General features: G+C 44.3%; 1 protein-coding gene across 4 annotated transcripts in view; it reads right to left on the bottom strand.

Moving 5' to 3' along the window:
• Positions 1-4,841: 4,841 nt before the first annotated feature.
• The window catches only part of LOC137376161 (high mobility group protein 20A-like), an 85,054-nt gene continuing 62,641 nt past the window's right edge, over positions 4,842-27,254 (bottom strand). For 3 of the 4 annotated variants that reach the window (XM_068044192.1, XM_068044211.1, XM_068044219.1), the window contains 3 exons: positions 15,202-15,256; positions 6,516-6,598; positions 4,842-5,563 (listed from right to left, as the gene is read on the bottom strand). In XM_068044192.1, the coding sequence (XP_067900293.1) occupies positions 15,204-15,256 (53 nt within the window). In that variant the 3' untranslated portion in view covers positions 4,842-5,563; positions 6,516-6,598; positions 15,202-15,203. Of the gene's footprint in view, positions 6,599-15,201; positions 15,257-27,254 lie in introns of all 4 variants that reach the window. The other variant, XM_068044201.1, reaches the window with a different exon arrangement.

Genomic DNA, 27,254 nt, shown 5'->3' with positions numbered 1-27,254 from the left:
GTATTCCAAATGTGGTCTCACCAAAGGCCTGTACAACCGTAGCAAGACTTCTTTATTCTTGTACTTCAATCCCCTTGCAATAAAGGCCAACATGCCATTTGCCTTCCTCATTGCTTGATGTACCTGCATAACTTTCTAGAGACATGGAGTGTAGAAATTTGGTGGAAAAAGGAGGAAAGGGTATTTTATATGAATTAAAAACATTGCATACAGGCAAATTAAAATAAAAATATTAACTAGTACCAAGAAATAGATCCATCGTTTTTCTTGTTTGATGTCTGTCATTTTTTAACAAAAAACTGATGGATATTTTCAGACTGTTAATGCAGTTGCTTATTAAATTAACAAGGCAACATGTGACATGAGGTATTTACAAACTGAAAAACAGGACTAAAGCAGGTTTCACTTAACTTGGTATATTGCCGTCAGCATTACTATACAGTAGGTCATTTTCATGCAATATTTAAAAGGTACACAAATGCACATCAAGACAAAGGCTGATTAAATTCAATGCTCTTCTGACCTCAACCAAGACTTCCATGCTTAAACATTTTATACAAAAGAAATAATTGCATTTTCTCACATATGACTGTGATAGATAAGAATATTACAAGGTGCAGAATAATGTTCTCACAGATTGTCATGTTCAATAGTATAAGTATGTTAAATTGTTTTTGCTTGCTGCTTAAAGTGCATGTTCTATACGAAACATAGACATTCATTGCCCTGTAATGTGTGAACATATTTCAATATTCCTACAGTTCAAATCAAGTCATACACTTCCTATTGTGTGATATTAAAAAGGAAAAGTGCAACCATTTCAAATATCTGCAGCAAGAAAAACCATGAGAGCCATGAAAACATCCCATTATAGCCCCTATCACAGTTCTCAGAAACATTATGACAGAGGATTACTGTAGCATAATAATTCTGTAAGAGCTTAACTATCCCCTGAAGATTTAAATTAGGAATCCCAAACAATGAAACTGTTCTTATGGAAAGATAGTGCTACTGGTCACAGCTTTAAAGAAACACTTTCTTTTGTGATTTTGAAGCACAAAACACCACCATCTACTGTTTGATTTGATGATCACTTACACAGTAAAGATTAAACTTTAAATAAAAACAGAAAAGTGCTGAAACTCAAGGGCTGAATGACTCCTACTGTGTTGTATGATTCTATAATAGGTTCATGATGATGATTCAGATCTGTACTTTTTATCAGACTATTCTGATGAAGGATACAAACCTGAAGTATTATTGGTTGCTTCTCCCTGGTAGTATATTAGCTGCTGCTGATTCTCTCCCAGGAGCTATGTTTGATCACACAACAGTCCAAGGCTCCCCCTCTCAGCCTTATTTAGCACCTCACAACTTCCCTACAAAGTAAATTGCTTTACGGCTAAAATGATCAGAACTATTTTGTTGAAGTTATCAATTCAACCATGTGCTTTTCTACAGAGCAATAGCGACTGACTGGCTAAGGAACCAGCTTGCACTGGCTCAATGAACAACCCATGGAAGCTGCAACAGTTACTGTTATTACTTCAAGTGGTTAACACTAAGGGGTTTACTGTTAGCTCATGGTTTAAATCAACATTTGCAAACAAGACCGAGGTTGAAATTGGCAGTTAAATCATTGGGAGAGAGAATCTGGTCACAGGTTTGGTTTATTGGTAATAGGTACAACTTACATCAAATGTTTGATATTCAACACTTCCCCTATACTATTCCTGGACACTTCCCATCCCCAGGTGACATCAAATTATCAGTCCAACCACTATGCTCCATTTTTGCTTAAGGCTGCAAGCTATTGGGTACAGAACTAGAATGGAATAAAAATAGGAGGAAGTGGATTAGTTGGAGAAACAGGAAGGTGATTAAACAGATAGAAAACTAATTCTCGAAATTTTGCACACTATTTGAAATAAACTGTGGAAATATAAATTTAAAACTAAACAAAACTAGGGAGCTGGATGAAGCTGGTTTGAATTTAAAGTTGAATCTTTAACACTCAGGTTCAAATCCATCTCCTGTTCTTTTCAATGGTGACTGGAAGCAACCTACATGAAGCGTGTTTAGGCAGTGTCACCTGAGATCCTACCGCCTGCAGGCCCAAAGGACATAATTGTCAAGACGTCAGTATGAATCATTACTGCATTGCAGTCCTACTCAAGGCACCACAACAGTGACATTGGTGCTGGGGTTAATACCCATTGTTAGACTACAACAAAAACTTTCTGACAAATCTGAACATTATAACTGGCTGCTACTACTGGGTACACAAAGGGAAAAATGTTTTGTTCTCCATCACCAGTATCCCGCTGTTGGATCATTTCTTAAGTTCACTAAAAAGCATTTTTTTTTTAAAAAATTGGCCAGACAGCATAAATTCAATGAGGTAGAGAAAATGTATGTGTCACAATGGCTGATGACTCTTGCCTCTACAAAGGAATATTAATTGTATTCCAATTATACCGCAGATCTGGCATTGATACAGTGGAATCTTTTGTCTTGCACAAACAGCAAAAGCAGAGACTAAAGTTAACGTATTTATGAATCATCAGTTTGGCATTAGTACCAAAAAAAAGGCAACCTTGCACAGATACCTTTGGAGCACAAATTAATAAATTAAATTTAAACTTGAGAGAAAGAACAGCATTTAGCAGCTACTTTACACTATTGTCCATCAATTTAAGAGTATAACTGTTCTCCAATTGAGCAAATGGCCACAAAGTTCCACATCTTTAAGTTAACACTTTGATATACTACACACTGTATTGGGTTTGGTTAACTTGGTGTTCAAAGAGTAAATCTACAAAATGGTACAACAAAACCAGATATTCCTTTGTAACTTTCTATCCATGCCAACATTTGCTCTTATACCTGTTGGCCAGGGGCTGCAAGTAGTACAGAATCTGTTACAAACTGCTGGATAGTTCATGAACTAAAGTAACCTGGGCTCAGACACTGGCCTGTGCCAGTTTGAACTAATTAATTTATGTGACAAGACAAGGGAGAGATCACAGGAATAGAGCCTTATTTGGACACGGTGTGATACCAGGGTCTTTGGGCCTGGGCCAATAAGGAGAAGAAACGAATGAGGCGAACAGGCTTAAACCAACAGGAAAGAGACAGCACAGTTTTGAAGAGATAAGAAAGAGAATAAGTATGGAGAATCTCAGGCATAGAGCCAGCGGGAAACTCCGGAGACCAACCATCGCGGAAGTGTTAAGGCCCTGCGTGAGTAAAGCGGCGATGACATAAAAGAGAGAGAGAACGGAACGCCTGGCCAGCGTCAGCTCTCCCCTTTTTTGGGTATTATCCTTTGTTTTCTGTGACTAGGTCAGGGAAAGGTCAGAGGAACCTAGTGGGTATGCATATCGATTCTAGTTAGCTTTGTTATTAACTGTATAACCCAGTTTGAGTTGCATGCTTTTGTCTAACCAAGTGTATAAGCCTTATTCTTACATTGTACAACAACGTGAATAAAGTAAGTTGATAGTTAAAGAAAGGACTGAGTTTCCTCCTCTTTGTACTAAGCCATTAACCGTAGCCGGTGGATTAGGTGGAGGGTGGCTCTCCTGTAACCCCGATATCCCAAACACCCAGCCTGAGCCTGAATTAAGAGGACTTAGTCCCACGTGACGGCCAGGATCAAGTGGGTGAAGGGAATAAAGGGGCCAAGGGGGAGTTGACTCCGCACCACGGTTTACATACCATACACACAAAATATTCTAATAAGTTGAGACACTGCATCAAAAACCTTCTGCAAATCCATATACACTATATTTATTACATATCCTTTATACGTCTGTTCTTCAAAAAAAAAATCTATTAAATTTATCGAGCAGAACTTGCCTTTAATAAATCTATTCTGATTGCCCTTGGTTAACATATACACTTGCAAATGTTTAAATTTTAAATCAAATTATGGATTCTAAGAGTTTTCCCACAAATGATAGACTATAGTTAACCAGCATATCTTTCTCGCTCTTTCTGAACAGTGAACCATGCTTCAGAACTCAGCCTGTTGATGAGCAACATTACAGGACCTCAGCTGGTGTGCACACATGCATATAATTATACAGTACACCTTTTGACTACTTGATGATACAAATTCATTATCTGCTTTTATGTGTTTTCTGATTAATTAGTTGTTAAATTGTCTGTGATTTAGCACAAATTGGCACTATACTGGCAATGTTACTTACAAACCTATTTTAAATAGGCCAGTGCGATTTGGTTAGCAGAACGAAGTCACAAAAACCACAAAGTTAGTTGGTGTAGGAAGTGGACAAAGTTTTATTGGTTCACTTTTTATGGATTAGACACAATGTTGGGGTAATACAGCAGGAGATTTACTCTGCACCTAGCTGTGCTGTACTAGTGTCTATTATGGAAAAGTGCTCCTTTCTCCAGCAATGAGATTGTTCAAGTTTGATGAGCAAAAATTTGACTAAAAAGGGTTTTTAAAAAATTGAATGGAATAGAGAAGGTTGAAGTATCACAATGGCCGATGGTTTAGCCTTCTACAGCAGGTCATTCCACTATCTAACTAGAAATATGTTTGCCTGGGCATTGGTCAGTGGCATAGATTTTTATTTTCTACTTTTGCACCAATAATCGTACTACACATTATCACCAGCTGTTCTGGCACCGCAATACTATTAGAATTTGGCGCATCACTAACATATGAAGGCAGCATCACAAAGAAAAATCTGAGTGAAACTGCAACTTTTCAGTTTTCCTTAGCAGTAAAGCAGAAAATATTAGTAAATGTTTTAAAAAATGTTTTTATTGTATTCGACAGTACTTTCACAATAAAAATAAATATACAGTACTTTTTGTCCAAATGTAGCAATACTATATAGAAAACACTTTGTGTTCTCAATGATTAGTGATCAAAAACGTCAAAACATACTGATTTTTTAATATCTATAAAACAGGTTCATAGTTTTCTTAAGCGTCATTTAAAAATACACATTCTACAATATGATTCATGTATGAAAGTGCAATTAAAAAGTCTCACTACCATAGCACCAACTGATGGATGTATAAGACAAGAACCATTTGCTGGAAAGCTTGCCTTCTGGATTGGCACCAAGAATAGTAATGCTCAATATAGTGTTCATCACCAATTGGAAATAATGTTGCAGTTCAGCACAATATATGCTTTAAAAATCACTAGCCAATTTACACTTAAAAAACTAGTATGATACACCTGTACATTTTGTACAAAACATTTGATGATGTGTTGAATAGCTGGCAGCAAATAACACAAATACAACTGTGAAAATCACATTGGCTGCTACTTCAAAAAAACTGGGCAAAGTAGTTTTCCATTAAAATACATAATTATTTTTAAATGAAAGGCAAACTACAGTTCACAATTTGTAGAAAAACCACAAATGTAGAGCACTTTCCCTTACATGTGTTGTAAAAGGTATTTCTTTATATCACTGCATGTAAAAAGAAAATGCTGTGCCACTTGGTACATGCAAAATATAGGAGAACTTGTTTTAACCACAAAACTGTAGAGTTCTGTCCAACAGGAAAGCGGCTGGGGGAAAAGAGGAGAAAAACATTCATTTACACTACGCTTAGTTACTACATCACCGCGACAAACATCTTTCACTTCTGGACTTAAACTGCCCAGCAAATTGCCCCATATCAAGACTAAACCCATGACACTTTAGCCAGCAATATGGTGTGATGATGGCCTGTTTAGGCAATTCTAACATCCATAATATGCATTTGTAAAGTATAATCTTCACCATATGGTCAACATTGTATGTAGTAAAGACCATATATACTCATGTAAAAGTTGAATTTTTGAGACCAATTTTTTTAGGCTAAAATTTGGGGGCGGGGGGGGGGGGGGGGGGTTCGAGTTTTACGCAAGTAATATTTTCCAGGGGTTTAAATCCATGCTCATTTTGACTTCACAAAACATGAAACAAAAGCCCAATTGATGTCAAAAAGCGAGGGGCGACAGTCCTCTGATACTTTTGTGTTCTCTTGCTGCCACACAATTATTTGTCTTCTCTGCAAAGTCAACAACTTTCAGTTTAAACCGTGCCTTGTATTTGCTGTTTTTCCATGACCCCATATTGCCAAAATGTGGGGGTCCTAGCTGAATGGTTGGGTATTTATACGAGTGCGTGATTAGAATGTTCTGTCTGTCCCCTGAAAGTGTAGGCCTACTATCCCTGAAATACTAGGGTCGACATTTTCGTGAGATATATGAAAAATTTAAGATTTTTTAGCCAAAAGCTATGGGTTGACTTTTACATGAGCAACTTGTACTTGCGTATATATGGTAATTTAAATAAAATGCATTCGCTACATGCTTTTAACAGAATATGGAGCACAGTTAGAACATACTGAACCGCAAAAATCATTGCATTTTAAAAAAAGAACACTGATGAATCCAATCCATAAAAGTCAACTTCAACAAACAAAATCTCTGTAAACAGATAGAAACCGAGTGAAATTCAACGTTCACATCTGACCTGAGCTGCTTCTTCAGAACCTTTTCTATTCTTCATTCCTCAAATACAGTAGTAACAAAAGGTTTTTGCAAATGGTAGTGTTGCTGTAAAATCATAAATAAATAGTTTGTTACAATTTAAATTATTTTTACCTTGTAACTTATACACTGTTAAATGAAATTGGGCTGTTTAACTTGTTTGGCTTTGATTCAAGCAGCACGGCACATTACAGCTATTCAAAAGGAGAACAGATGGACTTTCAGTAAACTGTGAAACATTATAGGTAGAAGGATGCATTGCTACACTTGGAGGAGCACACAGGAAATTTGAGTCATGTATTGTCACATATTGAAAACTGCAGGTTCAGCATCATGAGCAAGGCTACATGCAAAAGACCAATCCAGTCAGATTTTAGCATGGTGTATACGAACTCACACCTATAACATGGATGGATTGTATACAGTGCATCTCAGATTCTGACAAGAGCCCAACTCCTACCTGCAGTTGAAATCGAGCCCACCTTCAAACATACACAAATAAAAGCTAAAGACTTCTGGTCAACTTTCCCTTTTCTCTTCCTCTAAAAGGAGCTGCTACCTTCTTAACAGGGTATGATTCCCAGATGCCCTTTGGTACCTCAGCCAACTGATTATTTTTCATATGCCTGCATCAACAATGAAACTTGGCAGGCTACTCAATCACAGGGCAATTCATAGCTGAACCCAATCCGCTCCTCACTCGATGTCCATGCATGTGTTTCCAGCAGGGATCACTAGGAAGCAGGAACCCAGGTTGATTTTTCCCTTCCTTAACGGAGGACACTGTAGCCATTTGCAGTGGTGCTGTCACCCTAATTGGGATCAACTAACTCAGCATAGACCAGGAATTGAATCTGGAACCTTCTTCATCGATGTGGATCAATTGTTCGCCAATAGATCAATCAGGAGAGGTGACACAAGCTCAAGTTTAAAGGCTAAGAAACCGCTGATTCAGAAATAATGACTTTTAAAATCATTAACATTTTCAAAAAATCGTTAGAGAAGAAACACTAAAGATTGACGATTCCAACACTGTTACCTCAGTAATAGGTCTCACTTGCTCACAGTGGCATTACAGAATATAACCAGCATTTTAAGACAACTCCACATTATAGGTTTGCCAAACATCTGCAATATGCTTCACTCAGCTCTTAAAGTTTAGGGTTTACCTACAAACCAAAGATTTAAGCTTTTCAGTTAGCTGAATGTCTTGAGGGCTATTATTCTTTTTTCTAGAAAGGCAAGTGCCCACTCAAACCTGACCTCCTTTAGGTAAGCATCCTTCAGAATTTGTTGAAATATATCATGAACACATTGCAACAGGAACATACATAAACCATGTCATCTAAAATGATTGCAGGAGTTAAACCTATGTTCATTATCAACATTCATCTTCATTGGGCTTAACGGATTTAATATCAGCAGCTGCAAAAAATATTATCCCATTTACATTACTCAATTTTAGAGGCAGAGTTATACAGCATAGAAACAGGCCCTTTGGCCCACTGTGCCGGCCATCAAGCACCTATCTATTCTAATCCATTTTCCAGCACTTACCCGGTAGCCTTGTATGCTATGGTGTTTCAAATGCTCATCTAAATACTTCTTAAATGTTGTGAGGGTTCCTGCCTCTACCACCCCTTCAGGTAGTGCGTTCCAGATTCCTACCACCCTCTGGGTGAAAAACTTTTTCCTCAAATCCCCTCTAAACCTCCTGCCCCTTACCTTAAATCTATGCCCCCTGGTTATTGACCCCTCCGCTAAGGGAAAAAGTCTCTTCCTATCTATCCTATCAATGCCCCTCATAATTTTGTATACCTCAATCAGGTCCCCCCTCAGCCTTCTCTGCTCTAAGGAAAACATCTCTAGCCTATCCAGTCTCTCTTCATAGGGGAAATGCTCCAGCCCAGACAATCTCCTCTGCACCCACTCCAGTGCAATCACATCCTTCCTATAGTGCGGTGACCAGACTTGTACACAGTACTCTAGCTGCAGCCTAACTAGCATATTATACAGCTCCACCATAACCTCCCTGCTCTTTTATTTTTATTTATTTTTAATTTTTATTTAGAGATACAGCACTGAAACAGGCCCTTCGGCCCACCGAGTCTGTGCCGCCCAAGAACCACCCATTTATACTAACCCTACAGTAATCCCATATTCCCTACCACCTACCTACACTAGGGGCAATTCACAACGGCCAATTTACCTATCACCTGCAAGTCTTTGGCGGTGGGAGGAAACCGGAGCACCCAGCGAAAACCCAGACGGTCACAGGGAGAACTTGCAAACTCCGCACAAGCAGTACCCCAGGTCCCTGGAGCTGTGAGGCTGCGGTGCTAACCACTGCGCCGCCCTACTGCGCCATGTATTCCATGCCTAGGTTAATAAAGGCAAGTATCCCATATGCCTTCCTAACCACCTTATCTACCTGTGCTGCTGCCTTCAGTGATCTATGAAAAAGTACACCAAGGTCCCTCTGTATTCCCTCGGGTCCTACCATCCATTGTATATTCCCTTGCCTTGTTAGTCCTCCCAAAATGCATCACCTCACACTTCTCAGGATTAAATTCCAATTGCCACTGCTCCACCCATCTTACCAGCCCATCTATATCGTTCTGTAATCTAAGGCTTTCCTCCTCACTATTTACGACACCACCAATTTTCATGTCATCTGCGAACTTACTGATCATACCTCCTAAATTCACGTCTAAATCATTAATGTACACTACAAACAGCAAGGGTCCCACCACCAATCCCTACAGTACAGCAATAGTCACCAGCTTCCACTCGCAAAAACAACCCTCGACCATCACCCTCTGCCAATAAGCAAATTTTGGATCCAATTTGCCAAATTGCCCTGGATCTCATGGGCTCTTACCTTCTTAACCAATCACCCATGTGGGACCTGATCAAAAGCCTTACTGAAGTCCATGTAGACTACATCAACTGCCTTACCCTCATCTACACATCTAGTCACCTCCTTGAAAAATTTAATCAAGTTTGTTGGACACGATCTCCCCCTGACAAAGCCATGCTGACTATCCCTGATTAATCCCTGCCTCACCAAGTGGAGATTAATCCTGTCCCTCAGAATTTATTCCAATAGTTTTCCTACTACTGATGTTAGACTCACTGGCCTGTAATTACCTGGTTTTATCCCCGCTACCCTTCTTGAATAATGGTACCACATTCGCTGTCCTCTGGTACCTTTCCTGTGGTCAGAGTGGATTTGAAAATTTGTGTCAGAGCACCTGCTATCTCCTCCCTTGCCTCACATAGCAGCCTGGGATACATCTTATCTGGGCCTGGGGATTTATCGACCTTTAAGTCCGCTAAAACTTCCTTCCTTTCAATACTAATATGTTCAAGTATATCACAATCCCCCTCCCTGATCTCTACACCTACATCGTAGTTCTCCATAGTGACTACAGATGAAAAGTAATCATTTAAAACCTCACCTATGCGTCCTCCGGCTCCACACAGATTGCCACTTTGGTCCCTAATGGGCCCTACTTTTTCCCTGGTTATCCTCTTGCTCTTAACATACCTATAAAACGCCTTGGAATTTTCCTTTATCTTGCCTGCAAGTGTTTTTTCATGTTCCCTCTTTGCTTTCCGAAATACTTTACATACCCCCCTATACTCCTCTAGGACCTCCGCTGTTTTCAGTTCTTTGAATCTGCCATAAGCCTCCTTTTTTTTCCTTAACCAATCCTCTATATCCCTTGACATCCGGGTTCCCTGGGCTTGTTGGTCCTACTCTTCACCTTTACGGGAACATGTTGGCCCTGAACTCTCACTATTTCCTTTTTGAATGAATCCCACTGGTCTGATGTAGACTTTCCTACAAGTAGTTGCTCCCAGCTCACTTTGGCCAGATTCTGTTTTATCATATTGAAATCGGCCATCCCCCAATTTAGTACTTTTGTTTCCGGCCCAACTTTGTCCTTTTCCATAACTACGTTAAATCTTAGATTTATGGTCACTATCCCCAAAATGCTCCCCCACTGACACTTATACCACTTGTCCGGCTTCATTCCCTAGGATTAGGTTCAGTACCGCCCCTTCTCTTGTAGGACTTTCTACATGCTGGCTCAAAAAGCTCTCCTGGATGCACTTTAAGAATTCCTCCCCCTTTAAGCCTTTTGCACTAAGACTATCCCAGTTGATATTGGGGAAGTTGAAATCCCCTATTATTACCCTATTATTTTTACACCTCTTAGAGATTTGCCTACATATCTGCTCCTCTATCTCTCCCTGACTGTTTGGAGGCCTGTAGTACACTCCCAGCCAAGTGCTGCCCCCTTTTTGTTTTTAAGTTCTACCCATATGGCCTCATTTGAGGAACCTTCTAAGATATCATCCCTCCTTACTGCAGTAATTGACTCCTTGATCAACAGTGCAATGCCACCTCCTCTTTTACACCCTCCCCTGTCATGCTGGAAGATTCTATACCCTGGAGCTGCCAGTCCTGCCCTTCCCTCAACCATGTCTCTGTGATAGCAATAATATCATATTCCCGTGTGTTAACCAATGCCCTTAATTCATCTCGCTTACTAGTAAGACTCCTTACATTAAAATAGATGCAATCCAGCCTTGCATTATTCGCTTGTGCCTTAACAGGTTTATATTTGCTCTGCCTTCCAGACTGACTCAGTTTCTCTTCTATATTTGTGCATCCTTACTGTACCTCCACTGTATCCCATCCCCCTGCCAAATTGGTTTAAACCCACCCCCCCACAACAGCACTAGCAAACCTCCCAGCAAGGAAGTTGGTCTAGTTCCGGTTCAGGTGCAACCTAACTTGTACAGGTCCCACCTTCGCCAGAAACAAATCCAGCCCCTACCTCCTTCACCATCTCTTTAGCCACGCATTCATCTGCTCTATTCTCCTATTCCTGTACTCACTAGCACGGGACACAGGGGGTAATCCAGAGATTACAACCTTTGAGGTCCTGCTTTTTAATCTGCTACCTAGCTCCCTAAATTCTTGTTGCAGGACCTCATCCCTCTTTCTACTTATGTCGTTGGTACCAATGTGTACCACGACCTATGACTGTTCACCCTCCCCCTTCAGAATGTCCTGCAGCCGCTCCGTGACATCCTTGACCCTAGCACCAGGGAGGCAACATACCATCCTGGAGTCACATTTGCGGCCACAGAAACGCCTATCTGTATCTCTTATGATAGGGGATACTATCAGCATAACTCTCCCACTCTTCTTCCTCCCCTCCTGTGCAGCAGAGCCACCCATGGTGCCATGAACTCGGCACTTGCTGCTTTCTCCTGAGCCATCTCCCCCAATATCCAAAGCGGTATATCTGTTAGAGAGGGTATGTTGCCTCCCTGGTGCTAGGGTCAAGGATGTCACGGAGAGGCTGCAAGATATTCTGAAGGGGGAGGGTGAACAGTCATAGGGGACTCCTGCATTACCTGCCTTCCTCTACTCTGCCTGGTGGTCACCCATTTCCTTCCTGCCTTTGCAGCATTTGCCTGTGGTGTGACCACCTTGTTAAAAGTGCTATCCACGGCAATTTCAGCACCGCAGATGCTCCACAGTGAATCCACCCGCAGCTCCAGCTCTGTAATGCAGGTAGCCAGTAGCTGCAGATGGATACACTTCCTGCACACATGGTCGTCAGGGACACTGGTAGCGTCCCCGATTTCCCACATAGCACAAGAGGAGCAGAACACAGGTGCGAGCTCTCCTGCCATGACTTACCTTAGGGGCGGCACAGTGGTTAGCACCGCAGCCTCACAGCTCGAGCGACCTGGGTTCGGTTCTGGGTACTGCCTGTGTGGAGTTTGCAAGTTCTCCCTGTGACTGCGTGGGTTTCCTCCCACATGCCAAAGACTTGCGGGATAATAGATAAATTGGCCATTGTAAATTGTCCCTAGTGGAGGTCGGTGGTAGGAGAATTGAGGGAAGGTGGGGATGGGAGAGGGACATGGGATTAATGTAGGATTAGTATAAATGGGTGGTTGATGGTCGGCATGGACTCGGTGGGCTGAAGGGCCTGTTTCGGTGCTGTATCTCTCTATGATTACTTAGTTGCTCCTTTTAATTAAAAAATATTAATTACACTAGGGGCCTTGTTCTACTCCAAACACTATCCACTACAATCTAAAGTCCTTAATAAATATATTTTGTGGTAAATATCTCAAAATATCAAAGCTACACTGGGTATGTTGCTTAATAATCTACATTACATGAGAAGAATCAGAGAACAGATTAATAACCATAAATGCAATTAGCAAAAAAACCAAAAAAAAACTGAAAGCCCCATTTTTGGGATTCTATCTAGAAATGAGCCAAAACGTCCTTACCATTTCATATAAGTCACAGACAACAACAGAAACTGCCTTCTCTACCATTAGTTGTAGGCATGCAGCGAGGTAGTTTGAAGCCTAGCACTTAATTTGGGAAACAAGCTGTCTTTTGCAGAATTAGTCTTGTCTTGCTCCATGTATTTCTTTCCTCTCTCTTCACTTCTGCAGGAGGCGGCTCCACAAATATCCCCATCCTCAATGACGGAGGAGCCCAGCACATTAATGCAAAAGATAAGGCTGAAGCATTTGCAATAATCTTCAGCCAGAAGTGCCGAGTTGATGATCGATCTTGGCCTCCTCCTGAAGTCCCCAGCATCGCAGATGACAGATTTCAGCCAATTTAATACACTCCGCGTGATATCAAGAAACGACTGAAGGCACTGGATACTGAAAAGGCTATGGGCCCTGACAATATTCCGGCAATAGTACTGAAGACCTGTGCTCCAGACTTGCCGTTCCCCTAGCCAAGCTGCTCCAGTACAGCTGCAACACTGACATCTACCCTGCAATGTGGAAAATTGCCCAGGTATGTCCTGTACACAAAAAGCAGGACAAGTCCAACCCGGCCAATTACCGCCGCATCAGCCTACTCTCAATCATCAGCAAAGTGATGGAAGGTATCATCAACAGTGCCATCAAGCGGCACTTGCTTAGCAATAACCTGCTCAGTGACGCTCAGTTTGGTGTTCCGCCAGGACCACTCAGCTCCTGACCCCATTACAGCCTTGGTTCAAACATGGACAAAAGAGCTGAACTCAAGAGGTGAGGTGGGAGTGACTGCCCTTGACATCAAGGCAGCATTTGACCGAGTATGGCTTCAAGGAGCCCGAGCAAAACTGAGGTCAATGGGAATCGGGGGAAAACCCTCCGCTGGCTGGAGTCATATCTAGTGCAAAGGAAGATGGCTGTGGTTGTTGGAGGTCAATCATCTGAGCTCCAGGCCATCACTGCAGGAGTTCCTCAGGGTAGTGTCCTAGGTCCAACCATCTTCAGCTGCTTCATTAATGACCTTCCTTCAATCAAAAGGTCAGAAGTGGGGATGTTCGCTGATGATTGCAAAATGTTCAGCACCATTCTTGACTCCTCAGATACTGAAGCAGTCCATGTAGAAATACAGCAAGGCTTGGACAGTATCCAGGCTTGGGCTGATAGGTGGCAATTAACATTCGCACCACACAAGTGCCAGGCAATGACCATCTTCAACAAGAGAGAATATAACCATCTCCCCTTGACATTCAATGGCATCACCATCGCTGAATCCCCTACTATCAACATCCTAGGGGCTACCATTGACCAGAATCTGAACCGGAATATCCATATAAATACCGTGGCTACAAGAGCAGGTCAGAGGCTAGGAATCCTGAGGCGAGTAACTCTGGTCCTGACTCCCCAAAGCCTGTCCACCATCTACAAGGCACAAGTCAGGAATGTGATGGAATACTCTCCACTTGCCTAGATGGGTGCAGCTCCAACACGCAAGAAGCTCGACACCAAGGCTCCTTAGACAGCACCTTCCAAACCCGCGACCTCTACCAACTAGAAGGACAAGGGCAGCAAATACATGGGAACAGCACCACCTGCAAGTTCCCCTCCAAGTCGCACACCATCCTGACTTGGAACTATATCGCTGTTCCTTCACTGTCGCTGGATCAAAATCCTGGAACTCCCTTCCTAATAACTGTGGGTGTACCTATCCCACATGGATTGCAGCGGTTCAAGAAGGCAGGTCACCACCACCTTCTCAAGGGCAATTAGGGCCAGCGACGCCCACATCCCATGAATGAAAAAAAACTATAACGCTGACTGAAACATGGCAAAGAGGAAAAACAGAAGCCTACTCAGTATAACAGAGGCCAGTCAGCATATATGTGTGACCAGACCTACTCACTCCCCATTCTCCCTTCCCTCGAAGCAGAAAGTGTTAAGCTTATGTTTGTCATTTCCTCCCGGACCAATATCAAGAGCCCACAATATAGGAAATTGGGGCCCAAACATGCGACCATGATCAGGTTTTATTTTTTAGTGAAAATTGCGTGTTTTATTGGCCAGTTATGTTACTCATTTTATGTTGAGAAATGAGATTTTCGCTTGGTATCAAGGCAAATTGTAGCTTTAACTAAATGACAAGCTGACTAAATTTGAATTTAAACAGGAGTGCAAGACTATTGCAAGGAGGGAGTCTCATTTTATTTTGACGACTCACAGGCTGCCGTCTGTGCCGAATGACCTTCTGTTGTGAAAGTTTTATGTTTCTATATATGCCTACAAACATAAATCGGCGATAATCAATGTGACATTATGAGTGATCAATTTATTAAATTCATTTGGATATTCACCTTTACTTCATGAGCGTATCCAGAGACAGGAACTGTTTCGGCCGAATGCAATTTCCTAAGTTATAAAACAAAGATTTTATGTTAGATTTGTCCTGATTGTCAGAACATATTTAACTTGGAAAAAGAAATTCTGAAAAGATACATGCCTGCCTCAAGAACTTATACAGCGCCTTTAATGAAATAAAACGTCCCAAGGTACTTCACAGAGGCATTATGAAACATCAGACTCCGAGGCATACAAGGAGACATTAGGGCAGATCATCAAAAGCTTGTTGAAAGAGGTAATTTTTAAGGAGTGTCTTAAAAGGAGGAAAGTGAGGTAGAGAGGTGGAGGAGTGTAAGGAGGGCATTCCAAAGCTTAGGATCCAGACAGCTGAAAGCACAGCCAACAATGGGGGAGCAACTAAAATTGGGAATGCTCAAGAGGCCTGGAATTGGAGGACAGCAGATATCTCAGAGGGCTCTAGTGCTGGAAGAGATTATAGAGATAGGGAGGGATAAGGCCATGGAGGGATTTGAAAACAAAGGCCAAGATTTTACACTGGACAGACGGGAGCTAGCCACCGACTGAAAAGTCGGTGGTGAACCCGCTTCAGCCTCACCTGGGGATACGTTCCGAATTTTACGGGTCCCCAGGCTTTAATTGTTCTGAGACAGGATTTCCACCCGCTTGAGGGAGGAAGTCCCACCTCATTAAGCTGCTGGTCAATCAGCGGGCCGGCAGCTCTTAGTCCCAGCTGTGCCACTGGGAACAGTGGCCATTGCTGGGACTGCAGCCCAGCTGACCATAGAAGACGACATGGAACCGGGAGTTAAGGTAAGTTTTGGTTGCCTCGCCGGGCGTAATCGGTCAGGCCCCAGCGAGGCAAGGGTGGACGGATGGGGGGCGTGTTGGACGTTGGGGTAGCTGGGGCGGCTTTCCAGCAGGCACCCCACCACCCCCCCAAACCCCAAGACGATTGGCAGCCACTGGTATTTCCAAGCGGGTTCTCGGCCGCCCACTTGCCACTCGTAAATTGATTGGCCTGGGGCAGGCAGGCCGTTTATCGCCCCCGCCGCCCTACCTAAAGTGGCGGCAGAGGCGGGATCGGATCAGGAAGGCCTCCCACTCCATTTTACACCATCCCCCCACCACCGTCCCGCTTGCTGGGGTGGCGAGAAATTTCGGCCAAAACTGAAAATTTTAAGATCGAGGCGTTACTTAACTGGGAGCCAGTGTAGGTCAGCAAACAAAGGGCTGATAGGTCAATGACATTTGGTACAAGTTAAGACATCGGCAGCAGAGCTTTGGATGACCTCAAGTTTAGAGGGTAGAATGTGGGAAGCTGACCAGGAGTGCGTTAGAATAGCCAAGTCTGGTAATAAAGGCATGGATAAGAGGTTCAGCAGAAGAGTTGAGACAGCAGCAGTGTCAGGCAATGTTAAGGAGGTGGAAACAGGCAATCTTAGTGATGGCACGGATATGCATTTGAAAGCTCAAAGCTCATTGTGGGGCCAAATATGATCCCGAGGTTGTGAACAGTCTGTTATCAGGGAGAGGGATGGAATCAGTGCTGAGGGAGAAGAGTTTGTAGCCATCCCAATATTTAATTGGAGGAATTTTTGCTCATCTAGGGGCGGCACAGTGGTGCAGTGGTTAGCACCGCAGCCTCATATCTCCAGTGACCCAGGTTCAGTTCTGGGTACTGCCTGTGCGGAGTTTGCAAGTTCTCCCTGTGACCCCGTGGGTTTCCTCCCACAGCCAAAGACTTGCAGGTTGATAGGTAAATTGGCCATTGTAAATTGCCCCCTAGTATAGTTAGGTGGTAGGAGAATTGAGGGAAGGTGGGTATGTGATACAGAATATGGGATTAATGTAGGATTAGTATAAATGGGTGGTTGATGGTCAGCACAGACTCGGTGGGCCGAAGGGCCTGTTCCAGTGCTGTATCTCTCTATGACTCTATGAATGTCAGACAAGCAGTCTGACAATTTAGAGACAGTGGATGGGTTGCGAGAAGTGGTGGTGAGGTAGTGCTGGGTGACATTAGTGTACATCCGGAAACTAGCTGTGTTTTTGGATGATGATGCTGAGGAGCAGCATGTAGATAAGAAATATCAGGGGACCAAGAATAGAGGTTCACCAGTGGTAACAGTGCAGGAATGGGAACAGAAGCCATTGATGGTGATTCTATGGTAACAATTAGATAAGAATGGAACCAGGCAAGTGCAGTCCCAACCAGCTGGATGATGGTGGAGAAGCATTGGAGGAAGGTGTTGTGATCAGCTGTGTTAAAGGCTGTAGATAGGTTGAGAAGAACGAGAAGGGATAGTTTGCCTTTGTTACAGTCACATAGATGTAATTTCTGACCTTGATAAGAGCCGTTTCGGTGCTGTGGCAGGGGTGGAAACCTGATTGGAGAGATTCAAACACAGAGTTCAGAGAAAGTTGGGCATGAATTTGGGAGGTGACAACACATTCAAGGACTTTGGAAAGGGAGGTAGTTTGCAAGGACGGAGGGGGTCAAGGGTTGCTTTTTTGAGAGGGATGATGACAGATTTGAAGGCGAGGGGGACAGAACCTGAGCAGAGAGAACTGCTAACGATGTCAGCTAACATGGGAGCCAGGAAGGGAAGTTGGGCGGTTAGTAGTTTAACTGGAATAGGGTCGAGAGAGCAGGATATGGGTCGCATGGACAAGATGAGCTCAGGAGAGGGCACGAAGGGAAATAGGAGAAGTAGAGAAAGATACAAGTTCAGGGCTGGGGCAGCAGGGAGCCTTAGAGGAAGTTCAGCCTCCTGGGCTAGGGTCAGGGAGGGACATGGCAGAGACAGCTGATCAGAGGGTCTCAATATTGATGACAAAGTCGTCCATAAGCTTCTCAGACTTATTGCAAGTGAGGCTGGAGCAGACGGGGAGAGAGGATTAAGAGGACAACTTGCAGTAGAGAAAAGCAGCTGAGAATGGTGGAGGGGTTACCTTTGCATTCCAGGGTGATCCTGGAATAGTAAGTAGCTTTCATAGATGAGAGCAGGACCTGATAGTGCTTTATGCCTCATGTAAACTAAAATAAAATGATTATGATTTATGGATTAAACTCTCCTTGGCATCAAACCTAGTTAGAAAAGCTGCAGACTACACTGCTGATGACATATTTCTCACTAAACTGTTGCACAGCTTCTGTCCCAAGAGGCTTCATAGGAGTGTTGTCAAAACAAAATCTGACATCAAGCCACATGACATACAGGACAGGCCACCAAAACCTTGGTCATAGAGATAAGTTTAAAGGAATCTCCTAAAAGACAAGAGGGTAGAGAGGCTAGGAGGTTTAGGGATTCCAGAGCTTAGGGCCTTAGGCCTTAAAGACATAGCCAGCAATGCTGGAACCATGAAAATCAGGGATGCGCAAGATGCTAGAACTGGAGAAGTGCAGCGATCTGAGGGTTGATGGGCTGGGGGAGGTTTTAAAAACCCAGAACCAATGCAGTTTACAGATATAAAAACAGAAAGTGCTGGAAATACTCAGCAGGTCTTGCAGCATCTGTGGAGAGAGAAGTAGAGTTACTGTTTCAGGTCTGTGACCGTTTATGAGACCTGAAATGTTAACTCTGCTTCTCTCTCCACAGATGCTGCCAGACCTGCTGAGTATTTCCAGCACTTAGTTTTAATTTCTGATTTCCAGCATCCACAGTATTTTGCTTTTCGTTTACAGATATACTTTATCATGTAGATGTTTTGGGCACTACTACATTACACGGAACTATAGTTGAACAAATGCTTTCAAGAAAGGAGGGAAGAAAATAATGGAGAAAATTGGTTAGAGAAAAAAAGTGACAACTTGCATAAAAGACATGTGGCTTTGCATTAACAATTTAAGGTCCAGGTCTGGTTTCCCAATATTCAATGAAAAAGAAATGGAGTAATGCTCATGCAGGATTAATAAATTGCAGTGTAACCAATTCAATGTACCAGACCACAGTTATGAAATGCTGCCCAGCTCCAGTGCCCCAGAATCTCGCCACCCAACCTCACGTAGTGTAGCAAACAAAATATGAAGTTGCGATATCTTTTTCAAAAGGAGAGATATTATTTATATTGCGCACATTGAAAGTGCGCATACCTCTCCATCTTAGAGGTAGTGAACACCTTTTCTACTAATTCAGTGGGTGATGATTTCTGATGATGTTGCTGTTGCCACCTGGACACATCTGACCAGCAGGGTACTGAAAGATACACCTCTTGTCGTAGTCAACTTATAACCTCCAACCAGTAGGGCATTGGAAGATCCCCTCCTTGCTGTGGTCAACTTATCACCTGAGGGCAGTTCAGTGGAAGGCACACCCTTTGGCCACTTTCATGACAGGCGATGCAGAATAATACACCCATTAATTAGGCAAGAGATTTCCCAGCCAATTTTTTGGGTTAATAGGGTACATTCATGATTCTCAGACATGGATACCCTAGGATGGTTATCTATTAAGGCCAATGGGACCATCTAGCCCATGCTTGTAATCAGTTTCTCCACTCCTAGATACACAACACTTTATTCCATATGACAAAGTGTAACTACTCTGGGTTTCTACAACAAGTAGTACGGGGTAGGTACCTCTATGTCTTGGGTTTGTTAAAAAAAAATGCAAGTCCAGTCACTCAACAACTTCCCCTAATGTTCACCTAATCTAGAAATTGAAAGCAAACTTATGGGACATGTGCAGCAGTTAACATTTTTGGGATCAATGATCCATAAATCACATCAAAGCACCCCAGAAACACAACACAGAATTGTGATGAGGAGCCCGAACAAGAACATAAGACATTGCATTGATAGCTCCCAAGAAAACCTTGCCTGTATAGTACCAATTCCCCTGGATGTATTGGAGACTTGGAATGTTTGCAAGCAGACAGGGCAAAAATTGACATAGAACACCAGCAGTGTATTCGCTGCATCCATCACATTCAGTAGTGTGAAGGTTTATTGATAGCAAGTTCAAAAACATGACCACCCAACCCCCCAGTCACAATTGCCAAAAGGCGTTTATCATTGTTTGGGCACATAAGCCAAGCTTAACCAGTCAAATGATACATCCAAGAGACTCAAGAGTCCATCCTCCAAAGCCCTCTGAAGATCAAGGCGGCATTAACACTTAACAGTTGAACCTTATCTCAGAGTATAGGAATCTTCTCTGCCATGAGGCGAAATGAGGACCATGAACAGAGGCAGATGTACGCATCCACTAAGCAACGCTCTAAAAAGAGTGCACTATTATGTTGACAGTAGGAGAAAAGGAGGCCACCAAGGTGGCTCCTGGGCTGTAAGCTCCCTGGCTGTTCAACTCTATCCATGGCCATCTGCCCCCATTCTTAGTGTTTTCTCCCCCAATCTACCCTCTTAAACTGTTTAAACTCCCCTGGCTCTTTAATCAGTTCATTTTAGCCCTAACTACAAGCTAACAGCTAGTTTATGTTACCTGGGCCCACTGCCCTCCCCCAGCCATACTGCTCTCTGTTTTCTCAATGAAATTGATCGCAGTCCGGATGAAATTGCACAGTATAGCTGGTGATACTTTGATCTCCGATCCTGCTGTCTTCACTGTCCAGAGTGTCCGTGGCCACAGCGTGCGGTAAGTCCATTGAAGAGAAGAAGGAGCAGCGGGACCCTAGGGAAGCCTTGCGAAAAGGTGCCCCGAACACCCAAAAAACCACGAACGGCTCCTCGGCCACAACTTCAAAGCGCCCGCAGGAGATGGCTCGGAGAGCATCTGCAGCGCACTGTCGGCAATGCTGGTACCGGCGCCAGAGGATGTCGCTCACCTCCCAAAGGACGCGGACGAGATTTCCAGGCGTCGATGGTGGGAACTGAGGAAATGGCTTAGTACTTGCACCCCCTTTCACCCCCCTTCCTCCCTCCCCTTCCCCGTCCCAGCTCCACTCTCTCAGCTCACCCCCCACCGCACCCCCCTCACAACCCCTTCCCAGCACCCCCCTCGTACCATCTTCCCCCTGCACCCCCCCCCTGCCCCCTTACAGCCCCCTTCCCAGCTCCCCCTCACACCCCCTTCCTTCCACCCCTCCCCCTCCTCCCACCAGCATCCTCCTACACCTGTGTAGGGGCCCTAACAACCCCACTGCCTTGTGGGCGTCTCGGGAGAGACCAAGGCTATGGGAGTAAACCCTAACAGAAAATCCGGAGCGGAACCCTGTAGGCGGTCATGTGTCACCTTTGGCATGATTCCGGCAGTCTCTGCAGCCATACCGGTGCCAAACGTCGTGCTCTGCACTCCTTTGGACCCCACCAGAAAGGCCGAGAGGGGGGTTTTGACGATTGGGCAACTCTCAACCTCCATGCATGCGCCATGGAGAGGTCACTCCAAAGTTGCATCACAGCGACTGAAACACCACGAAAGGCAGCAGTTACGGGATATAAGTCCAGCTCAATTGGCGTAGAGATTGGGCGCCACGGGTTGCCTTTGTCGGTGGGAGAGGTCATCACACCTCATTGGACAGCTACCTTCCGCCTCAAACAGGGCAGCCCCCGCTCAATAAGATTCTGTCCCGCCACAGTCCACCTGCTTCAATGGGTGCTTGGAGCTCAGGGTCATTGCCCAAAAAGTGGACTGCAACCGCACCAAACAACATGAAAAAAGGAAAGAAGGTACCAGCCCTTCGCTTTGCAAGCTGGAACGTCAGAACTGTGTGTCCTGGCCTGTCGGAAGACCTTACCTGTGGGCGACGCAGTGGTTAGCACTGCAGCCTCACAGCTCCAGCGACCCGGGTTCAATTCTGGGTGCTGCCCGTGTGGAGTTTGCAAGTTCTCCCTGTGTCTGCGTGGGTTTCCTCCCAGTGCTCCGGTTTCTTGCCACATGCCAAAGACTTGCAGTTTGGCAGGTTAATTGGCCATTATAAATTGCCCCTAGTATAGGTAGGTGGTAGGGATATGGGATTAGTGTAGGATTAGTATAAATGGGTGGTTGATGGTCGGCATAGACTCGGTGGGCCGAAGGGCCTGTTTCAGTGCTGTATCTCTAAACTAAACTAAACTACACAAATCAACAATTCTCGGAAGACCGCCATCATTAACAACGAGCTCAGTAGACTCAATGGAGACATTGCAGCACTTCAGGAGACACGCCTCCCCGCGAGTGGATCTCTAGCAGAGCAAGAACTACACCTTCTTCTGGCAGGGCAGGGATCCTGAAGAACCAAGAAAGCATGGAGTGGGCTTCGCCATCAGAAACTCCTTGCTCAGCATGATAGAGCCTCCCACAAATGGCTCGGAACGCATACTGTCCATCCGACTGCTCACCACCTCTGGTCCAGTACACCTACTCAGCATCTATGCTCCAACACTCTGCTCCCCACCTGAAGCTAAAGACCAGTTCTACGAGGAACTCCATAATATCATTAGAATCCCCAACACCGAACACCTGTTCCTGCTGGGGGACTTTAATGCCAGGGTTGGGGCCGACCATGACTCATGGACCTCCTGCCTTGGGCGCTATGGCGTTGGAAGGATGAATGAGAATGGGCAGAGACTGCTCGAGTTGTGTACCTATCATAACCTCTGCATCACCAACTCGTTCTTTCACACTAAACCCTGTCACCAGGTTTCATGGAGGCACCCACGATCACGTCGTTGGTACCAGCTAGACCTCATCGTCACAAGGCGAGCCTCCTTAAACAGTGTTCAAATCACACGCAGCTTCCACAGTGCGGACTGCGACACCGACCACTACCTGGTGTGCAAGATAAGACTCAGACCAAAGAAGTTGCATCATTCCAAGCAGAAGGGCCACCCGCGCATCAACACGAGCAGAATTTCTTATCCACAGCTGTTAACAAATTTCTATATTCACTTGTAACAGCCCTTCAAAACACTCCCACAGGGGATGCTGAGACCAAGTGGGCCCACATCAGAGGTGCCATCTGAGTCAGCTTTGACCACCTATGGCAAACGTGCGAAGAGAAATGCAGATTGGTTTCAATCTCATAATGAAGAGCTGAAACCTGTCATAGCCGCTAAGCGCATTGCACTGTTGAACTACAAGAAAGCCCCCAGCAAGTTAACAGCCGTAGCACTTAAAGCAGCCAGAAGCACTGCACAAAGAACAGCCAGGCGCTGCGCAAACGACTACTGGCAACACCTATGCAGTCATATTCAGCTGGCCTCAGACACCGGAAACATCAGAAAAATGTACGATAGCATTAACAGAGCTTTTGGGCCAACCATCAAGAAGATCGCCCCCCTCAAATCTAAATCAGGGGACATAATCACTGACCAATGCAAGCAAATGGACCGCTGGGTTGAGCACTACCTAGAACTGTACTCCAGGGAGAATGTTGTCACTGAGACTGCCCTCAATGCAGCCCAGCCTCTACCAGTCATGGATGAGCTGGACATACAGCCAACAAAATCGGAACTCAGTGATGACATTGATTCTCTAGCCAGCGGAAAAGCCCCTGGGAAGGACAGCATTACCCCTGAAATAATCAAGAGTGCCAAGCCTGCGATACTCTCAGCACTACATGAACTGCTATCCCTGTGCTGGGACGAAGGAGCAGTACCTCAGGACATGCGCGATGCCAATATCATCACCCTCTATAAAAACAAAGGTGACCACGGTGACTGCAACAACTACCATGGAATCTCCCTGCTCAGCATAGTGGGGAGTCTTTGCTCGAGTCGCTTTAAACAGGCTCCAGAAGCTGGCTGAGCATGTCTACCCTGAGGCACAGTGTGGCTTTCGTGCAGAGATCGACTATTGACATGCTGTTCTCCCTTCGTCAGATACAGGAGAAATGCCGTGAACAACAGATGCCCCTCTACACTGCTTTCATTGATCTCACCAAAGCCTTTGACCTCGTCAGTAGACGTGGTCTCTTCAGACTACTAGAAAAGATTGGATGTCCACCAAAGCTACTAAGTATCATCACCTCATTCCATGACAATATGAAAGGCACAATTCAACATGGTGGCACCTCATCAGACCCCTTTCCTGTCCTGAGTGGCGTGAAACAGGGCTGTGTTCTCGCACCCGCACTTTTTGGGATTTTCTTCTCCCTGCTGCCTTCACATGCGTTCAAGTCCTCTGAAGAAGGAATTTTCCTCCACACAAGATCAGGGGGCAGGTTGTTCAACCATGCCCGTCTAAGAGCGAAGTCCAAAGTACGGAAAGTCCTCAACAGGGAACTCCTCTTTGCTGACGATGCTCCTTTAACATCTCACACTGAAGAGTGCCTGCAGAGTCTCATCGACAGGTTTGCGGCTGCCTGCAATGAATTTGGCCTAATCATCAGCCTCAAGAAAACGAACATCATGGGGCAGAACGTCAGAAATGCTCCATCCATCAATATTGGCGACCACGCTCTGGAAGTGGTTCAAGAGTTCACCTACCTAGGCTCAACTATCACCAGTAACCTGTCTCTAGATGCAGAAATCAACAAGCGCATGGGAAAGGCTTCCACTGCTATGTCCAGACTGGCCAAGAGAGTGTGGGAAAATGACATGGAACACAAAAGTCCGAGTGTATCAAGCCTGTGTCCTCAGTACCTTGCTCTATGGCAGCGAGGCCTGGACAACGTATGTCAGCCAAGAGCGACGTCTCAATTCATTCCATCTTCGCTGCCTCCGGAGAATACTTGGCATCCGGTGGCAGGACCGTATCTCCAACACAGGAGTCCTCGAGGCAGCCAACATCCCCAGCTTATACACACTACTGAGTCAGCGGCGCTTGAAATGGCTTGGCCATGTGAGCCGCATGGAAGATGGCAGGATCCCCAAAGAGACATTGTACAGCGAGCTCGCCACTGGTATCAGACCCACCGGCCGTCCAAGTCTCCGCTTTAAAGACGTCTGCAAATGCGACATGAAGTTCTGTGACATTGATTACAAGTCGTGGGAGTCAGTTGCCAGCGTTCGCCAGAGCTGGCGGGCAGCCATAAAGGCGGGGCTAAAGTGTGGCTAGTCGAAGAGACTTAGCAGTTGGCAGGAAAAAAGACAAAAGCGCAAGGGGAGAGCCAACTGTGTAACAGCCCCGACAAACAAATTTTTCTGCAGCACCTGTGGAAGAGCCTGTCACTCTAAAATTGGCCTTTATAGCCACTCCAGGCGCTGCTCCACACACCACTGACCACCTCCAGGCGCTTACCAATTGTCTCTCGAGATAAGGAGGCCAAAGAAGAAGATTATGTTGACAGTAGGAGGAAAGGGAACGAAAGATGGTGTTACGGCCAGGTGAGGAACTGGTCTTTCGCCCCTTCTCTGGTTTGACAACAGGGTTTATCCTTTTTACAGTGATTGAACTTACCACCTCAGTGAGCGCTTGCTCCTGTTCCTCCAGTATAATTGCCGAAAAACCAATCAGACAAGTTTTGAGTTTAAACAAGATGCTTTATTCTTAACACTCTAAACAGGTTAAAATTACTAAAATACGCTACGCGTTCACATGAGAGTCTCACACACACACAAATAGATTAGAGGGAAAACAGCTTTGGTGGTTGGAATAGAGTCCAGAATAAATGGAATTTAAATACTGTTCACCAGTCCCAGAGTCAGTTGAAATTGTAGTTCTGAAGTCCTCGCTGACCACGTGCAGAGTTGCCAGCTTGCTTCTCAGGGCTCCAGAAGGCAGTAGAAGGGGGTTTGATCCTTGCTCTTTAGTTGTTGGTTGTAGTGGTCTATAAGCTTGGGGTTTTACCATTCATGCCAGAGTCTTCTCTGGATCTTTACTGGAGAGAGAGCAAGGGAGAGCACTACTCTGTGGTTGGCTTTTTAGTTACTTCCACCTGCTTTCTCTCTGACAAAGTTTGCAGTCTCCCCAGAGCTGCACAAGCAATCACGTGACATTACCTAACCTCTGCAGTGTTAATGAGGTCCTTCTGGAATCTTCACTGAGATTCAAGGCTGTACCCCTCAAGCTGTCCAGTCACACTTGGTGGGGTTGGCTCTTCCAAAGTCAATGAGTGTTGATGGCCCCTGACGACCGTGTTGATAAGGCTATTTTAAGTAATTTAATCAGAGAGCACCCCATTGTTCTAGCTAGGTTGAGTCAGTCATGTTGTCTCCAGTCTAATCCTTTGGTGTTTCAAATGTAAATTGCAGTGGCCATCTTGACTGCCAGTTTACTTTTTAAAAAATGCTATTTGTAAGTATTTCTGGTAAAAGTCTCAGGCAAGGTTCCAACTGATGAAATTAATATCTCCCATTTGGCATGTTGGGTTTTCGTGACAATGGATACCGCTAGGAGGAGTAGTATAAGAAAAGTTGTGCTAAGGAACCCATTTTATATTAAAGGCTCCATTTTCTAACACACAAGTAATTTCTCCAGAAGAAGCAGGAGTTTGGAAAATGGTAATACATATTCAGTCGCTCATGTCCCTTTCCTCTCCTTCCTGTAGTTGGTATGAACTATAGTTGTAAATACAGTTGGCTGTTTTTTGTGTAGTTTCAGCGATACAAGAAGTTCTTTTTACCTTTTGCTTAACCTGATCTCATCCAGTGAGGTTATGTAAAGCTCTGAACTCTCACATTTGATCACAGAGGGAGTCCGTGCTCTATCTTAGAACCACCAGTGGGCCCCTTTATCTAATTGGTATTAATTGAAACCAACAGAGATGACTATTCTCAGGAATGTAGAACTAATATAAACTAAAGATAAAGTTCATAGGATGCAAAATACAAGTTAATGGTCTAAAGTTAGGGAACAAAAGGCGAGACAATGTCACACAAAGTCAGGAATGAGTGTGTGGACCACTTTACTACTGAACTCTGACTGTAACATGAAATCTTCCACAACCTTATTGTTGTGGCTGTCACAAGCATAATTTTCCTCAATAAACTTGTAAGCGTTGACTCTGGTATGTTGGATTCCGATTCCTGGTATGTAAAGACAAAGACTACAAGCTTTGTCTATCCTAACAATACTTTCAGCAGATGTTTATATCAGACAAAGGAATGTATGGTCATGTAGTGGCTTAAAGGTAACCCTATCATTTCAAGTCAACCTGCCCACTGTTATATATATGGTAGTTAAAAAAGTATTCTTGCTGAACAATACAAACATAAATTACATTAGTG

Source organism: Heterodontus francisci, chromosome 1 (genome assembly GCF_036365525.1).
Source record: "Heterodontus francisci isolate sHetFra1 chromosome 1, sHetFra1.hap1, whole genome shotgun sequence".
In the NCBI taxonomy this organism is placed as follows: domain Eukaryota; kingdom Metazoa; phylum Chordata; class Chondrichthyes; order Heterodontiformes; family Heterodontidae; genus Heterodontus; species Heterodontus francisci.
The sequence above is the reverse complement of the archived record's forward strand: the minus strand, read 5'-3'. Positions and strand labels throughout refer to the sequence as shown.